The sequence below is a fragment of the Pseudopipra pipra genome, chromosome 1 (assembly GCF_036250125.1).
Source record: "Pseudopipra pipra isolate bDixPip1 chromosome 1, bDixPip1.hap1, whole genome shotgun sequence".
Lineage (NCBI taxonomy): Eukaryota > Metazoa > Chordata > Aves > Passeriformes > Pipridae > Pseudopipra > Pseudopipra pipra.
The window spans coordinates 96,837,397-96,862,997 of NC_087549.1; the positions used below are offsets into that span (position 1 = coordinate 96,837,397).

Genomic DNA, 25,601 nt, shown 5'->3' on the forward strand with positions numbered 1-25,601 from the left:
AGGTTCCAGCCAAATTCTGTACTTACAGCTCATCCCCAGCTATTAATGGATTTATGAGGGTCTACAGATACAATTAAAAGCAGAATATAGACTTACAGCCACAGGTTTTCAATTATCTCTGATAAAATTAATGTCTTCCTGATTTAATTATGTTAGAATAAAAATACTCTCTTATTCCCTTACATGAATAGCTAAATGCTATGTTAATTACCTTTAAGCCAGCAGAATAATTTTGTTTCAAATATGTTACTACGAAGGCACTGCATATTGGGGAGCATCCAGAATTCATCCCATTTATGTTCATGTTTCCTAGACCTGAGGCACTGGAAGGTATAGTACAGAAGCAGCTTTAATATTAGCTATATTTTTTCTCAAAAAGTATAATCCCATAAATTGGGATAGCATTTTTTGTTACTGTATGTTATAGTTGGAACTCTTATGGAATTTGCAAATAGCTGGCAATTCCCACTGAGTAGCTTCAGGGACCATTTGAGAAGCATCAGTGTGTGGTAAAAATCATCCTCTAAATCAGTATATGGAGTGTTTCAATACGCAGATGACAATATTAGAGGTTGGTTTGGGTTTTGCTTTTCTTTTATTGCATTTTTTGGATGTAATTACCTAGGCAGGGTAGACTTGCAAACCTGTGGGATCCAAAATACTTTTCCACTGCTCACAAGGGATGAAGTACAGAGGAGAGAAAAAATACTACCTGCTTGGAGGTACATTTGCTTTAAATGTTAAAGAAGAAACACAGTATTTATATCTTATAAATGGGAAAGGAAGCAGAGGAAGGTCCAGATTCATCTAATGTATTACACCCTTCTGTGACTTTTTGTTTAGGAGCCTTCCTTGAGACGTGTTAATCGTCTTTACAGAAAAAGTGCACAGTGTAACCAGTGACACCAAAAAGGCAACTTACTCCAACCCAAGAGCTTCTGGGGACATGTTGCTCTCTCACAGTCTACACACACAGATTTGACTCCTACCCTTACAGGAAATGGACCTGAATTCAAACACATGGATGTAGATGAAAAACATATCCAAAGGTCAGGCTGTATCTGTGCTATAGAATTGAGAGCAGTAGCAAAGATCCCTGATCATTGAAAGAACATGGATGCAGATAAAATGCCTGGTCAGTTTAGGTGGAACACAGAACCTAGTTGGATGCACAGTTCCTGGTACCCACAGCACTGCTCCCTGGACTGTGTACACACATGACCTCATCCTGGTTGCCTCCTCCTAATGCTTTCCCACATGGAGCAGGGTAGTGCCAATGCTGGGCCTGATCCAAACCCATTGATTGATCAAGCTGCGTTCATAGAATCATACAATGATTTGGGTTGGAAGGGACCTTAAAGATCACCTAGTTTCACCTCCACTGCCATGGGCAAATCTTCCACTAGACAGGGTTACTCAGAGCCCCATCCAACCTGGCCCTATGGATGGGCATCCACAGCTTCTTTGGGCAACTTGTGCCTGTGCCTCACCACCCTTATGGTGAGGAATGTCTTCCTAATATCTAACCTAAACCTAGCCTTCAGCTTAAGTGTCCTATCACTACATGTCATTGGGAAAAGTCCCTCTCCACCTCTCTTGTAGGCCCCTTTACATACTGGAAGATGCTATAAGGTCTCCCTGAAGCTGCTTCTTCTCCAGGTTGAACAATCCCTACTCTTTCAGCCTGTCTTCAAAGGAGAGGTGCTCCAGCCATCTGACTATCTTTGTGGCCCTTCTGTGGACTCACTCCAACACTTTTGGTAGGGACCCCAGATCAATGTCAGTCCACTGAAATTAGTGGAAAGAATCCTTGTGATCCTAGCAGGCTTTGCATCAGACTATCAGCATCCTTATCAGTGAATCCATGTACTCAGTGACCCATTTTTAACAAGCACAAGTGAAGTGACACATGAAACTCTATTACCAAGACTGATTTTATTTGCCTTTTTATGGTTGTTTGTTTGTTAATGTTATCATGAATTGCAATGTTTATATTAAAAGCTACTTTAGGAATATGATGAGAATCTGGACCTTTCTTATAAAGAGTAATTATAAACCTGAAACAATTGGAGTAGGGTATTCGTATTTCCTGTTGTCTATGAGAGCTCATCTAAAACTTGAAATAGCCACAGTCCCTGTTTCCAGTTAATACACTGCACTTCCTCGCAACCTAACTTCAAAGGTGGTATAAAGTATACAATCATACAGGCTTTAGGAAATTACTACAAGTCAAAGACTACAGGGTTCTCAATAAGGACACTTTGTCAGTGTACTTTTATTCTTGGTTTCTTCACTGGAAAATATATCAGAAGCAGAGCTCAAAGGCAAGGCCCTCATCTCTGACACAGACAGAATTACCCATCTTAGCCCCATTTTAAAACATACTTTTCCAATGGCCCAAGTTTGAAAGAAAAGAAAAGAAATATTGACAAGTCCTTTGACCAAAAGAACATGATTGCCACTGTATGGTGAGATGAACATGTTGCACTACTGCAAAATAAACACACTACTGTTCTCTTCCATTCTCTGAGAAATGCTCCACTATCTCAACTACATGAATGCAAAGACTGAAGTTACAAATATTTGTCATATTTGGCCCCAACCACTTACTTTTTAGCAGTAATATTTTTTCAGCTAAAATTTTAAGGATTGTCACATTTAGTTCTTCCATTATGTTGTTAGCTAGAAATGCCTTTTAACACAACCATTCGGGTAAATCAGCTGCCACACTTAGCCCAATTCTGCTCCATGTTTATGAACCATGATGGGTACATAAAAGACGCAGAATAACATGCTCAAGTGGATGTTATTTGCCAAATGTAAGAAGCCAACCAGCCTGTAGCTAAAATCATGGCAGCTATTTTTAACTTGGTCAAGAGAGGGCTTGGATGGCTTCAGAGGTCTGGGGATGGGAGTGGGGTGGGTGCTGGCTTTTGAATGAACTTATTACTTTCCCTTTAATTTATAACTCAAGTTCACCTAGTGTTTCCTTCTGTTCATTTTCAGAGATTTTTATCAGAGCTGCTATCCATAATCCTGGCCCATGCCTGTTAAAGTCCATTTGCTCTATGGTGCTTGACTTTGCATCCTGTGAAAGAACACCTTGTGTCACTGCTGTTCACTGCTGCATGAGCCTTGCTGGCAGCCCCTTTTCATGTTCTTTTAAGTAAATGCGATAAAAGCTATATTCTATGAAGTCTTTCAAAACCAGACCAGGCTCAGAGCAGCCAAGATCAGGCACTTCTGGGTCTGTAAACTTGATCCAAGCTGACCTTGACCTTGCTTTCCTGTCCTCTTCCAGTCCAAATAATCACAACTCTAGGTTGTAAGCTCCCTTTCCAGCAGCATAAATAAACCATCTCCGTCTCAGTGGCATAGTGTACAGCCTCTGCTGTCTCTGCTCTCCATTCAAAGAAACCCTGTAACTGTAACAGAACACTATTTTATACTCAATGCAGTAACGAGGTGCAGTAAGAGAATTCCTTCTTCCCTGCTGCCAAAGTGCATTTATTTTGCAGTTAACAAGAAATATTTATAGCAATAACATAAAGCAGAGAAGGATTTCCACATCTACTCAATAAAATTTAATCAAGTACTGCAAAGAGAAAAAGAAGGGAAATATTTTAGCACACTTCCAGATGTGCTGCATGAAACAGAAGAGGCCAGCATCACTGCGCTACCAGGAAGAACAGCATTTGCTCCACTTACCCAGCTTGAACACATTTTTTGCTGTCATTAATATACTGTTGGAAAACATGAATAGAACATATTGGTATTAAAGGCTGAAGTGTTTCCTTCCAGATGCCTCAGGAAACCTCAGAAGCGCTTTCTAGTGGTGTTGCACACGCAGAAGGCTGCAGCCAGCAGGAGCTGCGGTACTTACTGACACGCCAGATCATCGCCGACATTTCTTCGTGTAAACTGTTTCCCAACACTTTGCGCCAGCTCCTGCTTTTACGTCATTGTCATTCTGCCCTCTACTGGGCAAATATAATTAATTAAATGTGCGTCTGTATTGCACAAAGTACTGTTTGTTTGTTTGGGTTTTTTTCCTCATTTTATCCTTTTGAGAAACTTTATTTCATTACAATGATTTCAAACTAACCACCAAATTAAAAAAAGTTTTCTTCCATACAAGTCTTCCCCCCCCCAACCTCGATCTAATACTATTTTCTGATTGTTTTGACAGTTGTTTGCGAAGATGATCTTCCTTACACATTTTTGTGCACAATTGGTTTTTTTTGTACATAAATCCAAGGCTTTTTAATGTGCACTCAATGAGCAGTTCTCCTTTAATGACAAAATCTGTGTTTTAAACACACTGGTTTCTTTGAGCCACAGCAGTATAGAATACCAAATATAGCACAGAGACCAAATATTCGTGTTCCTCAGAAACATACGAGAGGCAAAAGTGGGAAATATTTAGCAACTCAACTCCAGTGGTGAGGCAAACCTAACTGAGCTGTTAACCAGAATGTCAAGAGACTGAAACCTATCCATTATCTTCTTCATGATATAGGTTAACATATGGCCCAGGCTATATTTAAGGTCAAACAATCACAGTGACCCATGCAATTTTATAATAATGAGCAACTGTATGTGCACACGTGTAGGGATACATGCCATTGTAATGCTACTTGTTTGCCTTGTTCCGTCTTCTCAGAATCCTGAAAAAGTCATATCATGAACATTATCTTATGATCACTATAGCAAAGGCTGCCTCCATTTTTCACATTCCCCACTTCTTCCTTGACTGTAAATACAAGGCCCAGCACCCCCTCACTGGCTCCATGATCCCCTCCATTGAGAGGCCCCCATTAATGCACTCCACAACTCTCTAGGGCTGCTTATGCCCTGTTGTGTTGCTCTTGCAGGCTTCTAAATTCACAGTAAGTATTTTGCAATGTTTAGAGAGCAAGTTGTTGTTGGGGTGGGGGCAAGTGCATGTTTGGTTGAAGAACTTTTTACAAGTAACTCTGCAAGTCTGGAAACTCAGAGTCCTGTTTCTCTTTCTGAGTTTGCAGCCCCCTGACACTTTTCTCTTTACTTGCTCTACTCCTTCCATGCCTGTTTCACACTTGGCTTATGAGGCCTTTTAAGCCATTCAGTTACCTGTGAAAAGCATTCCTTCAAACATGAAGGAATAATGCTAATCCTTTGGGGATGTACCAGGTCCATTTAAGTTCAGGTTTTTTCTTTACAATTGCATAAATACCATGTATTCCATATGCACTAGTGCAAAAAGCAAAGGCGAATAGCACAAATGCCTTTCATGGAAAAAGATTTCCAGACTTGTTAGGACATCCACCCTCCTAAAGATAACTGAACAAAGTTAAGCTGTGTAAGTATTACAGAGTCTGCATTGAATATTGCAGCTGTCCGATAGTAGGCACCTGTGACAAGGTTGGACACTGACTCTATGAAATAAAATTTGTTGTGATGCACATATGTAACTATGATATGGACAATCTGATTGCCAGCTAGAGGGACAAGTAGCCTTTAATGATTGCTGGAGAGCAGAAGCTTTTGCATTTCACCACTAGGCAGCAACACAGCACTTCCTAAATCAGATGGGGCTTTGGCTGAGGAGAGAAAATCACTTATGAGTCACCAGTGTCAGTGTCTGCTGTGCAAGCTCTTTTACAACTGCTAAGCTAGCATACATTTTAATTTCCATTAGAGTCATAACAAAACAGATGTGAATTATCACGCTACACTTTTTCTTTCACAATGACCTTAGAAATTGAAGTACATTGCTAGGTATTTTCTTGGGGAAAAAGAAAATTCTTGTTCTTGTTTTCTCTTTTCCTCTCTCTTTTTTTTCTTGAATTTTAAAGGAGAAAATTCTTGCATAGCCATGACCAACACCCTCATTGCAAAAATAGATGTATTTCTAAGATCATGAAGACAGTTCTCTCTAAAACACTGCAGAAGCAGCTGACACTTTCCTAGATTTAAGTTATTCATGCCAGCAAAGAGTCTCTGCCCAAATGTGGAAAAACGGACGCTGACATAGTCTGGCACACTGACCTGCATATACATTCTCATCCTATATAAAGAGATTGAATGGGAAGCAAGAGTAGAGAACTCTTAATCAGCAGCTCCTGCAGTTGCCCCTCCTTGTCTTCACTTGACTATGTCTCCACTACAAGGTTCTGTCATAAAACAGGGGTGTAAGAAGGATATGGGCAGGTGAGATTTGTCCGTTAAAATTTGCTCTATGAAAATTAGAAAATTAGAAGCCTTCACCCAGAGATACTCCTTCACTTCTCACACCTGCTGTGGTACACCTTATCTCTTATCTCAATCAAATGATTTGAAATGCTACCGTCTCCCTATATTTCTCATGTGTAATATATCATGTATTTCTGCTTTTCCTCTGACACTGTGAATGACCCAGAAAACTCTCTCTTGTCAGAAAATCCTGCTCCAAACCATGATGTGCACAGTCAGTGCTGGTATAAAAGGGCAGATGTCATGCTCCCTGCTCATCCCACTTTCAGGACATCTGTTCTGTCACAGCAGTAAGAGTCTGTATGTTCAGTGAGGCTTGCCTTTAGGCCAACTTTGTATGCTGTGTGCAGTTTGATCTTGCAAGCACACCCTTGAGCCTACCCGAGAACACCCCACGATAAGCATTATCTCAAATATGTCTGAAAAGGCTGTTTGCAAGGAATTTTTGAGTGGGACATGAGAGAAACAGAGAGCTGATATATACTTTTGTAGCTTCTACAATCTTTATGGAGGCTGATACATATATAAGACATCATCAGAGCTTTATGCAAAGCTTTATGAGACCTTCCACTAACCTGAAACTGGAAAATCACTTAGTTCCAGGTCAGGTTAGATCAGAACAGAAAAGTAAAAATATTGTAGCAACTGAGGTTGTGTTTTGGCTTTTTCGTTTTGGTCTTTGCTGCTTTAGGATTTTGTTGTTGTTGGTTTTTGTTTTTTAAAGATTAAGGGCTATGGACCAAGTAAAGTAAGGAAAACTAAAGGAATTTTTATGCAACCTTGAGTCTTCCACAGCACTGTGACACTTGGTGGACTGTGTTCCTCTCTCAGATGACTAAGCTATCCATCCTTTTATGTTAAGCAACAGAAGTTGGTATTTTGTTACTAAAGTTTTATTTTCAAGTCCTTGAAAGAGAGAACTTCTATTGTCTGCCAGGAGTATCCCTTTCATAACTGTTCTTAAATTTGTGTACCTGGCATTTATCATTGCTTTTTATCCTTTTAAGTGTATTCTCATATATTCTTTACAGTATTGGATCCAGTAGCTAGTAGGTTTGATATTATAAATGGCCAGGATTCAGAGAAGTTAAAAAACAATTGTGAGATAGATAATATGGGAACAGTAAATATTAAAAGTATGTCTTGTATTGGATATTAACATTTCTGACAGCTAAATGCTTTTATAGCATGAATGCACCCGTAAAAATGTAGAAATAAAATCCAGCCAACATAATCCTTTTTCCATCTTCCTTATTTCTAAGAATTTAATTTCCCAAGAGCTGCATTATACTACTTTTATATCTTAGTGTAAATCACATATGTTTTTATAATCCTCCTGTTTTTTTTTTTCATTTCCCCAATGCACCGAATTTTTAAAAAGTCAATTGATTCTAAACAACATATCATAAAAATGTCATTTCTGACATTTCAGTTTTAGGTCGAAATCCTGGCTAAAGTCCTAAGTGAAAGACCTTCTGGTTTTAAAATGACTCATTGATATAAATTCCTAGAATTATTTGTTATGATTGGATTCTGTTGCCAAGAAAGGGTAAGAACTCACTAAATTTTTTCCAGCATTTAAGACATCTTATGCAAATTTGTTGGTTCTCCAAACAGTCCCTCTCGTACTGGAGACACATATAGCATTTCCCACCCTTATTCTGTTACTAACCCATGAGGCTTGTAAGGACTTAAAGGCCATCAGGCCTCTGTGTCTTTATCAAATTTGATGCATGCAAGTTAGACTAGAAGCAGACTCAGAAATCATTGCAAAGACATGTTGCAATTATATATTCATCATTTCCTTGTGAAACTGGGTTAAACTCAATGTATCACTGTAATACATGCCTACAGATCTCCCCTTGAACACAAATACAGCAGGCTCTTTTTTTTCAGCTCAGTGGAGTAATTGCTTTTACTGCTTACAAACCACAGATTTTCCACTGTGGGCTTCACATATGATCCTGTGTGACAGTAAACTAAGCAAATCTGATTTTAGCTACATGTCTTCATAAAGAAATATTTTGCAAAGCATCTATTAGAGAAATTGCTATCTTCACTAAGAAGAATATAGAAGTTTTCTTTAGAAGACAAATGAAATAAAAAGTGATGCTGGATATAGGTATTAGGTATTTCACCCCATTCACACAGATGGAGTAACACAGTGCAGTGACTTTACTTTCACCTAGCTTCAGATGTGCACAGCCTCAAACATTACATTATCCATGTTTTTGGAACTTTCTTCACAACCAGAATTACTAGAATTTCAAAATAAATACTCAAATACAGACCTATACTGGCCTCACTTCTAGCTCTGTTAGATAGCTCTGAAAAGGTCAATATACTCATGAGAAGTTCTACAAACAAGATTTATCATAATTTTTTTGTTTTAATACCCCACTTTCAACTGAAATAATACCATGGAACATCAATAAACTGCTGATTTTTTTTTCCGAAAAAGGCACCATGCAGAAAATGACCATGCTATGAAACGTGTTATTCTATGTAGATGAAGACCAGAAGTCTTTTCCCACAGTCCAGCTCCATTTTCAGGCATGCACTCCCCTTTTTCACTCCATCTTCATCTACCCCTCATCACACGACCCAAAATACAGTCTCAAGCAGTGGCTTGAGAAACTTGAGAGAGGTAAGACAAACTTTTACTCTGATTAAAAGCTTCATTTCTCTTGTGCTATTTCCCAGGAAATATGACAGGAGCAGTATGACAACATTGGAAAGCCATATGGATCAGATCTTTCATCAATGCAGTTCACTGTTTTAATCAGACTGTAGCACGTAAGTAAGATTTTATATGTATTTATGTGTGCCAAAACACATATTTAGGTATGACAACATTGATCATTGCCTGACAACTAAATCAGATAGACTAGATTGCCAGGTAGATCATAATTAACAGTGATATCACTGACTCAAAGTGAAATAGAAGATAATACGTTTTCCATCTTGGTAACATTAATGCAGAATTATTGAACTAATTTTTATATCTCTGCAACTTATTGCCCTCAAGAGCAGTTCTCCACTGCTTTTATACAATGTGAATTAATCAATAGATTCTATCTAGAATAACTGAATCATCTGTTAGATTTTTTTGCGGGATTTAAAGCTGTATTACCAAAGCAGAAAAAATGATTTTTTTTTTTATGACACAAAGAATACGTTTTACATGTGCATGGCCAAAAATAATTTCATTTCCTCCAGAGTATGTAGAGAGTAGACGATGTCTTATTTTTGGTAAATATTACATTTTTAGTTCAGTCAAATGTTATTTGATCCAAGAGCTGAAAAGAGACCAAACGATAAAAGAGATAAAAGTAGCATACAGCAGTAATTCTGAAGTCTTAATGTTTGATATACAGTTGAAAGTCTTTCCCAGAGAATTCTCAACTGCATGCTATCCCAAACTTGAAGAGTATAGCTGATTTACATCTGTATCCAATATTTATAAATCCATTTAAGCTGTGTTGGCATACTGACCTTCTGCTTTTAAAAAGTTGGTTGACACAAAATATTTTATTTATGGCTTAAATTTCAAAGGTTACTTTCTCAAGGCCATTAGCATTGTGACGAGAATAAAAACGAATTATGTCCTTAGAATTTATTGTGTTTTTGTTAATGCTTATTTGAAGTGAATATTCAGAAAGTCAAAAAAAGAAACCAACATAATAAACAGCAAACCACAAGGTTGTTGGCATTTTTTGGCTTTGATTATATGCTTTGCTCTTTATTTTCACTGTCTGAGCCCTCATTTGTATTTTAAAACACTGGTTTCACCAATTTCACTCATGATAAGCACAGCTGTGCCTTAGTAATAGCACAACTATGTTGCATAAAGTTTTAATTATGTCTGAATTAGAGCATATGCTTTGATGTGTCAGATTTCAACAGAAGTCTTCAGGTGGTGGAAATTATAGCATCATGCAGCCTAAAGGCTGTGTTTTCCATGTTCTGAGCAGTGAGTTCTCTAGATCCTTTCAGTCGTCTGCTCTCACCTCGTTTTATTTCCACCGTCAGGGGAATCACTTTCCTCCTTCTCCATGCCATATATAGTCAAATACGACCTCATCTTTGCTCTGACTTTGTTTAGCAACTTCTTGCCAAAAACACTGAACATGCCATCCAATGCCCTGGGCTCCAGCTTCAGGAGGTATTTTTCAAACTGTAGGCTTTATGAATAATGTTATAGGCAGTTCTGTAGCCCTATTCCCTGAGAACATACCACAGCTTAATCTTGTTCTGTGGCATATGCTGCACAAACTACTGCCAGACCTGTGAACATTCATGAGCTTGTATAAGACCAACAAGTATCAGTCTTCGGTCTCTTCTGAATGTGTCAATGTTCTTGTCAACAAAAATGTCACAGCAATCTGCTAAACCTCCCCTCTCTGTCTCATATTTCCTACTCACATTTTCAGACCTATCGAGAAAATGTAAAGTGAACAGGATCTAAATATTCCCTCTCTCTTATCAGTCTTTGAAAAGAATATTAAGCTTATATGGGTTTGGTTTGGTTTTGTTTTGTTTTACAAGCTGTTCTAGTAATTAAATAGTAATACTCATGTATGCTTTTCTGAGTGTGGAGCAATTAACATGACTGCTCTGGAATCACAGAGATAACCTATTCTTCTGGACAAAGTATTTGGGAAATAAGTATGTTCTGTGGCTGAATAGATTATGAGCATACAACATGTGAAGAGAGGATACAGCTTCAGTTAAGTCCACATTTTCAACTTGACTTCTATGTGAGAAACGCAGAAGCTGATGCATCTGGATATACATACTCTAAAGGGGTTTATCTGGATAAATCCCTTTATTGGAAAATCCACTGTCAAATCACAACTCATTATTTGGAAAATGATATCTTAAAAAAAGTCTAGGCACCAGAAAATGTGATTAACAAGAGGGCAGCATGTGTAAAAGTCCAAAGCTGTCTCAGTTAATCCTCCTTCAAGGTTAGTGGTTCAATAGATACATACGGGTTGCTTAGAAAGCCAAGTAGGTGCAGCTTCCTACGCCACAGTTTTAGAGTGTGTAGCTTCACTGATTTTTTACTGATTTTCCAGCAGGTCACAAAATCCTACCAAGAAAACCTCAGCATGTTCTGGTTCATTCCCTGGAAGCTGAACATTAGGAGTTCTGGTTACACTCAGTGAGCTTTGACCTTCTTTTTACAAGCTACTCTATACACAAAATGTGGCAGTAATAAAAAGCATTCAAGTAATAGTAATATTGTAATAGGTTAAACCTGAAACAGTTATTAAAATAGACGAGGAGAGATTGCTTTTAAATTGGTTTATCTCAGAAGCTTTGTACTTGTTAAAAAAACAAAGTAGTGTAACTGATTTTCACATGGGGTGAATCCTGGTGGTTTCAGTACAGCTATGACAATTTTATATAATACAGCAGCTACTCTCAATACCCAAACTGAGACTCTGCAGATGTGGAAACATATGGCTGATGGTAAACCTAAACTTGTATTCATCAGTTATTTAATCACTTTCTTATTTAATCATCACGCTCTTGTTTAAATCCTGAATATGTTCTACAGAAACATAAATTATCATTTGACATGATCATGGCAGCTGAATGTAGAAGGTACAACTAGAATATTAAAATTTGCAATACAGAGATCGAAAGTATCAATTTCCTCACACCTTCCCCAAGCACTTTTCCATAACGAGTAGCTTCTTTGTGAGCCAGGTCAGTTCCCAGTGGTCTCTCTGGCAGCTGCATTGCTTGATTTGGAGTAACACCAAGGAACCAGCCGATATCGCCTGTGGGGTCCTATGTAGGGTTTTTCTGTTATTTTAAAGTAAGGAAAAGAATTATAAAGCTATTTTTGCTTATAAAATGCAACTACAGAACTTCAGACTCAACAGGGCAAGAGATTTATCTTGGATCTGACAGGATGTCTCTTTCTCCATCCGAAATTTTGTGGTTCTGTTACATGACCTCATTGCCAAAGTTACACAGATATTAAAGTATTTGGCTGCACTCTCATATCTGGAATCTGAACATCTGCAGTGACCTGAAGTGACCTAGACTTTTCTTATTGGCCAGAAAATTAAGACAGGTTTTTAAAGAACACTGAGTAGATATCTAGAGCTGTGTCCCAGCAGAAGGGCCTGTGCCAGACTGAAGGGGAACCAACAGAAAGATACAGATCTTGACGAGGAGGAAAAACAGTGTTCAAAAGCACTACCAGCAATACTGCCAATATCTTTATGGCCTTAAGAGTTTCTCCCATAGTAGGGGCAATGTCCTATTCATTCTTCACCAGTTGTTGTGTAATGTACTGAATTGCTGAGTCTTGCACTACACGGCTAGTTCTGAAAAGAGTCTGAAAGTGTTCAGATCGTCAATTCAGAATGGAGATTTTATCTGTGTGAAGCACCTGACCATCTGCACTGAGTAAAGGGCTTTGAACCTGGTATGTAGGCCCGTATGCTGTTTTCAGGGCCTCATAGAATCCTCTGTGATCACCTGTATCTGCACATAATTGAGTTTTCTCAGCTAGATTGATCCACCACTTGTTCTGGATGTCATGGAGTTTCTGTTGGAGCTTGCTGCATGCAAGACAAAAGGCTGCTTTTCTTACATGGCAGGATGGCTGAGCAAGGTGTGCTTGGTGAGCAGTTCTCTTCTTCCTCAAAAATTCCTGTATCTCTTGATTGTTTTCATCAAACCAGTCATTGTTCTTCTTGAAGGAGAACCCTAAGGACTCTTCAGAGGACTGCGGGATGCTATTTTTAATATGTTGCCAAAGTGTTTCAGGAGAGGAATCTATGGAATGATCTTTGAGCCTAGTTTGAAGGTTTGCCTGAAAGCTGTCTCTCACTGTAGCTGTTTGAAGATCGTTAACTTGGAGTCTCCTCCGTGGAATACCGCCCCTTTTAGGTTTGAACTTAACATTGAAGTTAAGTTTGCAGCGCACAAGTCGATGATCTGTTTGGCATTCTGCACTGGGCATCATGCGGGTATGGTGGACATCGCAAACATCTCTCTGTCGCACCAAGACATAATCAATGAGATGCCAATGCTTGGATCTTGGATGCATCCAGGTTGTCTTCAGACTATTTTTCTGCTGAAAGATAGTTTTGGTGATGGTGAGCTGCTGCTCCGCACAAAACACTAGCAGAAGGCGACCATTATCGTTGCAGTTTCCAACACCATGCTTGCCTAATACTCCTTTCCAGGCTTCAGAGTTCTTTCCTACTCTGGTGTTGAACACATTTAATGGCAACAGTCTGCTAATAACAAACAATCTACTTATGAAGCAGTGCTGTATTTGAATTGCAACATAAAATGTAGGCAAAGAAGAGTGGATGTTTTCACCATTGTCCTTCCTTTTAAGACTTTTCCTTGCCTTCATAAACACTTTTGCAGAAAGTGGAATCCTTGTCCATTGGTTTGATCATAGCATCAAAGACTTTATATTTTAGGAGACAATTCCTTGTAATTAAAGAAAAAATGAGCTATAAGGAACCTGACATAGCTTCTTTGTAAATACACATATTTTTATACACACACAAAACCACACACACTCATAAGTGTTTTCCACAGGAAATGTGGCTGGAGAAAAGAGAGCTTGAATCCTTTGAAGTCTTTTATTTTTGTACCTATTAGAGGCAACTTTCTCAAAAAGTACCAAGGACCTGACACACAGGACCTTATTATTATATTCTTACTGATGAATACAAAAACATGAAGGGAGGGTGCAAAGAGGATGGAGCAAAGTTCTTTTAAGTGGTGCCCACTGACCTGAAAAGAGGTCATGGGCACAAATTGAAACACTGGAAACCCTTGGAGCATGAGGGAACATTTTTTTCACTGTGAGGATGACTAAGCACTGACACAGGTTACTCAGAGTAACCTGAGAGTTACTCCATCCTTGGAGACATTCAAAAACTGTGCGGACACGATCCTGGCAACAAGATATAGGTGGCCTTGGTGAGCAGGGAACTGGACCAGATGACCTCCAGAGGTCCCTTCCAACCTGGATCATTCTGTGCTTCTGTGTCCAAAAGACTTTTCATAGTGAAGAGAGCCACTGATTTTCTTCCCACTTGGAAGTCCCATTTTATTTTCAGCATGTGCCACTAAGGAGAAATTGTTTAAAAACCAGAGACTGAATAAGTCTTGCTGTGCAAACTGCCAGGCTGCTCAGGTAGTTAGCCATGACAGCAGGGTGATACACCAAAAGCCTACAAGCCTGTATTCTGCTCTCGATCCCTGTTGCTGACATACACGTGTATAGATATGTGTGCACAGATATATATCTTTTTTTAAAATTTATCTTATCCAGTTTTCATGTTACAATGATACAAATTTTCTTTCTGAAACTACATAATCCAAAATGCACAAGTGTGACAAATTCATTCAAATTATGCAACCACTCTGGAATTCCCATAAACATTAAAACAGTATGTGGTAACAGATTTTTATTTTTTTTTGAACAAGAGCTGCTCAGTCTAGTTTTGAAGCAGTTGGTAAAGCGTTTGCTAACAGCAGGGCCTTATGCTGCTTGATCCAGGTTTGCCTATGTGGCAGCTATAGATATTTCAGACTAAAACTGGATATTTATTGCTCATACATTTCCATTATGACAAGTCTGAAATGAGCCCTTGTATTTGTACTTAGTCCAGGAGCGGGACAGAATGAACACAGAAGCTTAATTCTCTGGCATGCTTCCTGCACCCAAATGCAACAGGCATGAAGGAGATGTGGAGCACTTCAAGTAGGAATGATTGTGGTTTATTCTCTTGAAAAAAAGAACCCAAACCCAAACAGTGGACACAAGGCAGAGGAATAATATGCTGAAAAGTGAAAAACAAAGCACATGCCCTCCAGAGACAGCTGGAAAAATAACGTACTTCTCTTTGGAAATGAAAATTTATTTTACTATTGGGTTGTTAACAGCTAACAGGATTGTAGCATTTACTCACCATAGTCACTAATGAAATTAACTGACTGTGCCATTTTTGAGTAAAAAGGAGACTTTGTACAGGCCAAAGAAACTCCCTCAAAAGGGATTGGAAATGCCTTGTGAACTATGATTATTTTCATGCACCCGTTTTGTGTTTGGTTTACAACATTGTTTTTTAATTAGCCATTTTTAACTGATGAAAGCAACACAACAAAATTCTCATGATATATAAGTAATTCTTTTAAGAGCTGCGTTGATGCACATTATCTCGTAGTAAAATAAAACATAAAGCCATGTCAAATGCCTTTATTTGACAAATTTAGATTCCAAGGTTTCTGGAATTGTATAAAAATATCATCACTTAATGCTAAGGCTGCAATTTCTAGTTTAGCTTTATAGAGTCTTTCTTTACAGTTTGCCAGGGATTGTTTGTCTCCTCACTGGTAGCCAATATGGTAGGATTGAGCTTTGAGCTCAGTTCATGAGCTTAATGTTGAAAAGAGTTTCAACTTGATGTTGGAATTTGTGTATTCCTTGACTGGCCAGTTCAGTAGCCTACTTCTATGTGGAATTATAAATCCTTCGGCCCTTTCAGAGGGTCGTGTCCTGACTGCTGAAATTATTCTAGTTGGCTGACAGACTTTCAGTCTTTTCTTTCAATTTCTTTACTGTTGGAAACTGTTAAATATAATCAAATTCACAGGAGATTTTTTCATTACATATGTTACTCCATCATTTATATACTGAGGTTCTAGGAATCTTTCCAGAGTTCTGTTTCTTCAGTGAACTAAACCTTCTCCACTACGGAAAGGAAACAAGGCTTTACAGAATACACGTAGTTTCAACTATTAAAAATATAGAGCCAAGGAAAGGTAAAATTGAAATTACTTTTGAGTACTTGTACATTTTTTTACTTAATTTCCAAGCGGATCCCAAGCTGAAAGAGGAAGCAGATCGACTGGATGCCTAAATGTAATACTTCACTTTTTTCTTCATGTCTTTGAATTTCATAATTCATAATTATGGCAGTCATGCTCCCAACAAACATTTTTAAATTTGTTTTTAAGTTTTCATTTTGATGGTAAAAATCAATGGATGTTTATTGCTTAGCTTGTGAATCAGATCATCTATGACAAAATGTGTCTTAGGTCAAAAAACGAAGCCCTGCAAAGTATCACCTGCTGAATGTATCATCTAAATGTTAAATGCCTCAGTCAACATCAGATCTAAAACATGGTTACAAAATAATAGGATTTATTTCAAAACACTGTTGGACTGTTTTCTTTATACAAACTGCTCAGTGGCTGCCTTTCTGATTCTACAGTTTCCTACATTCCATAGGAATTTTTTTACTTCCATACATTGATCAATGGAGTTACTGTTTGCATAACAGAAGTCTGAATTCACACTTCGTGAAAGATGTTTTTCTAGGTGCAGATCTGTTAAAAAAATTAGCCATTATTAACCATTATTAACCATTTTTTTTATGCAGCTCCACTTCATTTGTCCCCAGCATACTAAGGGTTATAAGAGGCCATGCAGAGCAAAACTATTTATTTTAGAATCACATTTAGTAATTCTTACATTTTTAAGCACAGATTTTGCAAACTGTATTTAGAACTGAGGGCAGTCATAATTCTATGCTTATATAATATACTCTCCAGGCACACATTTCACAACAAATTGTTTTCCAATGCCAGTGAAATGAGTACGTAATGTAGAAATACTTGATTAAAGAACAAAAGTAATCTCTTAAAGTAACCCCTTCATTTCTAACACGTAAATTTATTTTTCATTCCCATCTCTTCAGTGCTCATTCCAGAACTAAATAATAAAGATAATAAAACTAGATACTTTTTCCTCAGCCATGGAGTACAAACCCTTCTACCTACAAACTGCAGTGACTGGAATCCAGTGTTATATCAGGGTGGAACTGAGTTACAGTGTACACGGAAGAGGATGACGTTGCCAATGCTACTTTGCAGGATGGTCTTCCCAAGAAGCATTATGTTTTGCTTTCAATTGCCAGGCTATAGGGAATGCCATGTATATCAACCAGTTAGAAGTGTTAAAATATTTATCTCCAAGTAGCAACATCACATCTAGGAAGTTCAAGGCTAGCCAGGCTAAGCTAAATCTGGTCTGATCTAGTAATGACCATGACTCATTTGAGTGGAAATTTGGAATAGGGGATCTTCAGAGTGCCTTTCCTTTCAACTTGTATTTCCATTATTTTGTTTTAAAGGTAGAAAATCATTACTCATTGATAGGTCACTGATATTATTGGCATTTTAAAGAGAACTAGGAGGCAACAAGTCTGCTCTGAGAACTTTGAGACTACATTGCACAAACTTTTATATGTGCATTTGAAGACAGGAAGCTGCTCCATTGATTTCTATGAAAGTAACGTGACTTGAGAAAAATCTTGCAGGAAGAGTGGTAGACAGCATTTCTTTTGAAGAAACCTTTACAAAAAGGTTTATAATGAAGCATATGGGGGTAAGAAGGAGGTGTAAGCAACAAATGCTAGGAAAGAAGTCTGAATAGGAATTACAGTGAAAATGAAACACAGAAAAGGTCTCAGGCTCCTGGAGTGCTATGAAAATCCATACCATTAATTGTATGGTAAATACCAAGGCTACAAGCACCTAGACATTAATACAGCTTTGCTTGCCAGGTATTTTCCATTCTAGTAATTTATATGGACGCAATCCTGGGAAGTGTGGAAAAGCAGCTTCCCAAGTTCTGCTTCTGTCAGTTTCAGAAAATACTGGACATTTTCAAGCCCCTTCTCAAGATATAAGTAGGCTGCAGGATAGTGGTTTTTAGGCTGGTTCAGAATTGCACTAGGAGATGTGCCTTTTGGGATATGACCCCACTGATGTGAGTACTCATGTATCTAAAAACAGGGACATATTGAAATACTCTCCTGAACTGTGGGTTTGTCAGATCTCTGACAATCAAAACTAATGGTGTATTTAAAAGGCTGAACACCTTGGTGCTTTTAAGATGATAAAGTTTCCCTCTGTTATCTGGTGATATCCTCGTTGTTCCTGACTACAGAATTTTTATTTTTTTGGCTAAATTTACATCTCACTGAATTCACATCTCACTGAAACTTCTCAGAGCTACAGCAAAAGAATCCTACCCAATGTCATTACCATGAAAAACTAACAGATATCTTACTGATAGGTAGCAGTAAATCTCCCCAAAGTAAAGCTAATGGCTAAAGTATTATTTGTTTAAAATGGAAAGAAAAAGCAACTTTGTGTGCAGAGTTACTAAAACAGATGTTTCTTAGACACAGATGAGTTTTCCAGTTCTGTGATACAGGATGTTAGTGGATCTGTTACTGTGCTTCTTACAGAACTGATTTGTCAAGCCCTTGTATAATCCTTTGATCTGACTACAACCAGTAGGAAATCAGACTTTTATGTCATCACTGATCATATACACTGTGGAATGGATCATATAATGGAAAATATTTTCCATGCAGCAGGGAGGTTTTCTTTTTATAATTAACACGCTTGATATGGCTGTATATACTAACATCACTCAAAGTGATATAGTCCAGAACACTTTGCAGAAGCAAATTGTGACAGACATTAATAGCATTTATGTTAGCTTTCCTTTCACAAATTCACAAATAGCATTATTCTAGAAGGACTGTGGAGTATAATTTTTCTTTTATCTTTTTAACTGTGATATTTCTATCAAGCAACTCTTCTATGTTAAATTTGTTATATTAGACAGGATTATTGCTGATATATAAGAAGTAATCTCTGAGAACTATGATCTCAAAAGCCTCAGAATAGATACCTGTAACAGAGGACATAAAAATGAGCACAGGACCAAGCAAATACTTTGAAAAAGAACTATAAATGTTTTAATCCTTGCAACAGGATTGAGTGAAGAATGTGGAGAATATGAAGGAAAAAAATAAGACAAATGAGGCAAATGTTACAGAAATAATTTTCTAGTACATGTTCTTAAGCTAACAACTCCCAGAAGTCCTGGAGAATCTTATTGAAAACATTGCAAAGTATTATTCCAAGGAAGTCTTGATTGCTTTTGCATTTTAAGCTTATGTTGTTGCTTATAAAAAGCAGACAGTGAGCCTAGTAAATGTATTGCAAAACTACTTGGCAAGAATTTACCTTCTTGAGATAAATCAGAATGTGTGTCAGCACCCATCCCTGAGCTACTAGGATGTACTATGGACTTTAGCATATTGCAAGAGAGGGATGGTAGGGGTGGTTAACATCTGAGTGTGGCATAATTTTTAAAAAATTTATTTTTATACTGCTCAGTGGCAGAATATCATAGAATCATAGGATGGTTTGCTTTGGAAAGGACCTTACAGATCATCTTGTTCCAATCCCTCTGCCATGAGCAGGACACTTTCTACTAGACCAGGTTGCTCAAAGCCCTATCTAGCCTGACCTTGAACATTTCCAGGGATGGGGCATCCATAGCTTCTCTGGACAACCTGTTCCAGTGCCTCATCACCCTCACAGTAAAGAATTTCTTCCTAACATCCAATCTAAACCTACCCTCTTTTAGTTTAAAGCCATTCCCCCTGTCCTATCAGTACATGTCCTTGTAAAAAGTCCCTCTCCAGCCCCCTTTAGGTACTGGAAGATGATATAAAGCCTTGCCTTCTCCAGGTTAAGCAAACTCAGCTCTCTTAGTACTCATAGGACAGGTCCTCCATCTCCCCCATCATCTTCATGCCCCTTTTCTGGAGCCACTCAAGAAGGTCTATGGCTGTCTTATGTTTAACTTTCTGCTTTTGCATATTCTGATTGATGCTAGACTGTGATTAAATGATTGAAACACTGACAGTGGCATACCTTTAGTCTGTGTATTTTTTATCTACTTCATAGTCATCACAGAAATGTTTTCCTTTGATTACCTGCTTTTTATATAATTTCTTGTAACAAAGACAGCAATAACCGTATCCAAACTTCATGCCCAGTCTGTCTTTCTGGATGAACCTCTTGGGCCACTATAGTGCTAAAGGAAAATAACTATGGAGTTTGCAGTGCATGGCATATTTCTCTCATTTGAATGCAATTAAAATTGTTTGTGCAGCTTCTTACAAAATGTAGAAAAACAAATCAGCTCTCAACTCTTCAGTGATTTCACACTTCCTATATAAGTCAGCTAAGAGAGATAGATAAAAGCATCTGGTAATCTTTATGGTTATTATTACTAAAACACAAGAAATCAGATACTTGGCAAATTTCATGAGATAGGTTTTCATTGCAGATAATAGAAATAGGAAAACTCAAGACTGGTCAAATCAAAGTCCTTTTTGATATTTATAAGGTTTGTAACTTAAGAATTTTTCTTCTTCCTCAAAACTCAAACTTTTATCAGAACTTCTGAAAAAAATTTTTGCACCAAATTCACAATCTCTTCATATAGGTAGTTGAAAATGCTTTTCTGTGATCGAGATCTTCTATGAAAGTCCCTTCTATCTTAACAGTATTTATAACATTCCTGGGAATTTAAAAAATCTTTACATGTGTTCAAAAATTTGTATGTGTTCAATACATCAGGAAGCCCATATTCACCTGTGGAATTCATAGCAATTTTTATAAAGCACTTAGAATTATGTTGGACAACCTCTAATTTCTGTGTAGTGAAGCCATCTTTCAAAGTTCTTGGCACAAATGTGTTGACTCCACTCCAGTGTCTACCAAACATTTCCAACTGAAGCACAGAATGACTGAACCACTCATTAGTCATATCTCACAACAGTTTGGTCATATCCCAGTCACTTATGCTGAGAAGAATATTGGCAAGATTCAGAAAGTTCCATCTGCCCTTACTTTACCTCTGTGCAGTTTCTGTTTTCAAGTCTGTGCTGGGATTCTCATGATGCTTCTATGGCCTTATCAAACTGTGTGCTGATTTAGGATCCAAGCTTGCAGAGAACAGCAAAGATTTCAATTCCACTGGCCCCATGTTTCCATTGCTTTTGTATTCATTTCAGCATCCAGCTTGCTGGAATTTTCTTTTCTACCAGTAAACACCACAGACAATACTCCTGTTACTCAGGCACATAGCTCTGATTTTTTTTCCCCTAAGTGATTCGAGAAGGATTTTTATAATGAAGAGAGTTTTTTAAAAAGCCCACTGGTTAAAGATTTTTAGAAAATTCGATGATGTCAATGAACTTCTGCCAAAACACAAGTATGCTTCTTGTGACAGGTGTGGCATACTACATAAAATCAGATACTAAACATAAAACTATAACTGACTTTAAGTCACCTGGCCATCTCAAGTTCATGGCTTCAGGACAGTCTCATAATTCAGAAATCCCCAGAGACAGGGACTTCTTGGCTTCCAAAATTCTGCTTTCAGCTCCACAACAAGAAGTACAGAAGCCCTGAAAGTAAGCAAGGGGCTGGGAAGACTTGGACTGGGAGAACATGGACTAATCTTGACTTCAAAGCAAGGAGCACGAAAATTTCAAGAGATCTTTCCATCTTTCTCACCTTTGAGCCAGCATCCCTAGAAGACTTGAATCAAATGCTGTGAACTTCTCACATCATGGGGAGAACTTCTATGGCTAGTAGCCCCTCTGAGCTCTCTGCATCTTGTGACTGACACAGTGTTAGGAGTTGGATTCAGAATCACAGAATATGCTGAGTTGGAAGGGACTTACAATGATAATCAGGTCCAACTCCTGGCCCTGTACAGGACCATCCCCAAGAGTCACACCATGTGCCTGAGAGTATCATCCAAATGCTTCTTGAACTCTGCCAGGCTTGGTGCTCTTACCACTTTTCTGGGGAGCCTATTACAGTACCCAGTCACTCTCTGGGTGAAGAATCTCTTTCTAATGTCCAACCTAAACCTCCCCTGACACAACTTCAAGCCATTCCCTCGGGTCCTGTCACTGGTCATCACAGAGAAGAGATCAGTGCCTGCCTCTCCTCTTCCCCTCACGAGGAAGTTGTGACTGCAATGAGGTCTCCCTTCAGTCTCCTCTTCTCCAGCTGAACAGACCAAGTGACCTCAGTCACTCTTCATACGGTTTCCCCCCAAGGCCCTTCACCTTCTTTGTTGCACTTCTTTGGATGCTCTCTAATAGCTCAAAACTGCACATAATATTCCAGGTGAGGCCCCACCAGTGCAGAGCAGAGCAGGACAATCCCCTCACTCAACTGGCTGGTGATGCTTTGCCTGATGCACCCCAGGACATGGTTGGCCCTCCTGACTGCCAGGGCACTGCTGACTGACAGGACCCCCAGGTCCCTTTCCTTGGCATCTCATTTCCAGCATCTCACTCCCCATTCTGTACATACATCCGAGTGCAGGATCTGGCACTTGTCTTTGTTGAACTTCATGTGGTTGATGATTGCCCAGTCCTCTCATTTGTTGAGGTCTCTCTGCAGGGACTCACTGCCTTTGAGGAAATAAACAGCTTCTCCCAATTTTGTAACATCTACAAACTTACTTAGTATCTCTTTGAGACCCTAGTCATTTATGAGGATGTCGAAGCGCACAAGGCCTAAGAAGGAGTCCCGTGGAACCCTGCCAGTGACAGGTCGCCAGTCTGATGTCACTCCATTCACTTTTACCCCCTATGCTTGACCCATGAGCCAATGGCTCACCCACCGCATGATGTGTTTATCCAGCTGTGTGCTGGACATTTTGTCCAGAAGGATCCCAGGAGAGACAGGATCAAAAGTTTTACTGAAATCCAAAAAGATTACATCAACTGGCTTCCCTTGATCAATGAGGTTACCTTGTCATAGAAGGAAATCAGGTTTGATAAGCAGGACTTTCCCCTCATAAAGCCATGCTGGTTGTGACCAATGACTGTATTGTCTTTCAGGTGTTTTTCAATACCTCCCAGACTAATCTTCTCCACAACTTTACGAGGCACTGAAGTGAGACTGACAGGCCTGTAATTTCTCCTTCTTGCCCTTCTTGAAAATTGGGATAACATTCACCAGCTTCCAGTCAGCTGGGACCTCTCTGGATTCCCAAGACTGCTCAAAAATCATCATTGAGAGGGTTTGCCATGACATCACGTAGCTCTTTGGGATTTTGGGATTTTGGGATTTTAGGATTCTGAGATGAATCCTGTTAGGCCTCATAGATCCAGCTGGAGCAGCAGATCCTGCACAATTTCAGGGTTGACTGGGAGTTGATCATTCTCACAGTCATGATCTTAGGAATGGACTCACAGGAACCACAACCAAACTGGGAGATCTTGGAACAGGTTTAATTTACTGAAAGAACTGGGGGAAATTGTTGAAAAAAATGTTAAAGTTTCATTTTACATTAAAAAAAACTTCCAAATTATTATAGCTGTTGATATTTTTAGAAGTGTCAGATGTGCGTAAGAAAAGCAAATGTTGACTTTTGTTTGGAGCTAAATCTATGTAAAGCTGATTCTGCAGCTCACTCTCACTTCTGCAGTCTTTCCATATTGAAACTTGTGAGGAAAGCATAAGGTTTTTTAAGGAAGGCAAAGCTACAAGCTCATAAAATTTATGTTTAATCATAGCAGGTTTGCCTTGGCCTTGGCATAGTTTCAAATGCAAGGATATATCCAGCAGCAATTAGACCTGGTTTGGTCTGCAACAGAAATAAAAGAGATAAATAAAATCCCTAGCACTGCCTCAGCAGGTGTCAACTTTTTTCTGTACACAGTGAGCCATACGCTGTTAGCAATACAGAAGGCACCCACTTGCTGTCTCACAAGACATTATTCTCTTTAGTCTTCAGTGATGGCTGGTGCCCAAGTTAGAGTACAAGAAAATCTGAAATGAGTAATTATGCAAGAGATTCCCGACATGGAAAACTAAATCCTTCAAATCTTGAAAAATCCTTGCATCTTTTCACTAGTCAGCTAGTGCCTGGAGGAACAAGAACTGTATTCCTTCCAGAATTTTTTAAAAAAGTTCTTCCCAGCTCTTGCATTAATTTTAGCATTCAGTTCACTCAAATGGATATTGGTGAAGAAGAGTGGAAGTACTAAGCCACTATTAGTTACATAAAAGTCCTTTAGGAGTAATTGGAGACCATCTGCTGCAACTAAAAATTATTTGAAGTTGATAGGTATCCAAAAGCTGTTTTCCTTCACTAATCTCCATAGATCAACTCTTGCCTTCTGTGTCACACTTGTGTATCTTCACTCTGGGTACATAGAGCACCTCCCCTCACAAATGTGCTGGTTTATGGCCTGGAGTCAGAGGTGTTACAGAAACGCCTAAGAAAATAGAATTACTTTCTCTACAAAATGCATTGCAATCAACTTTCCTTGAGAAGAGTTATATTCAAGTACTGCAAAACTGCATTACCTGTTTGAAATTCAAAATAGTCAGGGGAAAAGAAGTCAGCACCAATACCGAGTTCAGAAAGCCAAGGGCAGTTTCTTTTGAAAGGATCCAGACTTCAAAGCAGTGTCAATGTTCTACATACACAGAACTATATGTTTGAACAGCTGGCCATAGGATAAAATGCTTTAATGTAGAGAAAGAGCAGGCTGGAAGCAGTTATAAATAGCAATTTCTCTCTGAACACTGTGGACATTCCTTTATGCATTTCCTAACATACAGTTTAATAAAGGACAATTACAATGGACTTGGTCAGCCCCTTGGCAAAAAAAAGGACATTGCTCCTGCTGGCAAAAGACAGGCTGCTGGCTTTTGTCAGACACAGTAAAGAAAACTTCAACCCTTTTTTTTTTGTTTGCCAAGGAAGGATGTTCTCAAGGAGCACATGCCATTCCATCTCTCAGACTTCTTCTGTTGGCCATACTGAAATAATAGAAACAAGGCAGCAAAGTTAAAAACAAATTATTGCTAATAAGAAGGCAATAAGGTTTTCTCTGGACAAAATATCATGTATCTTTGTGTAAGCTATGTTGCCCCCAAATCATTATGAGCTGCACACAGCTCTCACTAGGTCTTCTTGTTGTTAGTCATTATGTTAGTTACCACATTATTTTTTAATTTTCATGTCAATATTTAAAATGGGATTGCAAATCCAGAGAATATCTGGTTCTCTGTTTTGGCAAATGTGCATATTTTTCCTCAGTATGTAAGTGTAAATAGATCAGCAAGAATATGACAGAGCAGGAAATCCCAGGACCCAGAAAAATTGCATCATCATCATTATCACAATCGTCATTGTCGTTATCATCACCACCATCATCATCATCAGTGACAGAGTAACTTCTGGCATATTTGCAATACAAGCTGAGAAAAAGAGGAAGTACTGCATAGTGAAATCTCTAAGCTTATCAATCTCCAAATCATACAATGCCCATACTAGTGTGGGGCTCTGCTCTGCACCACAAACCTTTGCAAATTTTCCTCCACACCCTAGGTGGGACAGAGTTCGAATAGCACAATTGGACCAGGGATATTACATAGTGCCATCTGTCAGGGCTTAG

At 38.6% G+C, this 25,601-nt stretch overlaps 1 protein-coding gene across 4 annotated transcripts in view; it reads right to left on the reverse strand.

The window, feature by feature from the left end:
• Positions 1–25,601, reverse strand: part of LOC135419770 (collagen alpha-1(XV) chain-like) — a 126,292-nt gene that overhangs the window by 87,151 nt on the left and 13,540 nt on the right. The window contains exon 1 of one of the 4 annotated variants that reach the window (XM_064666604.1): positions 3,884–3,969. The exons of 2 other annotated variants lie outside the window; for them this stretch is intronic. In XM_064666604.1, coding sequence (XP_064522674.1) covers positions 3,884–3,908 — 25 coding nt within the window. In that variant the 5' untranslated portion in view covers positions 3,909–3,969. Of the gene's footprint in view, positions 1–3,708; positions 3,858–3,883; positions 3,970–25,601 lie in introns of those variants that run through there. One more of the 4 variants, XM_064666593.1, reaches the window with a different exon arrangement.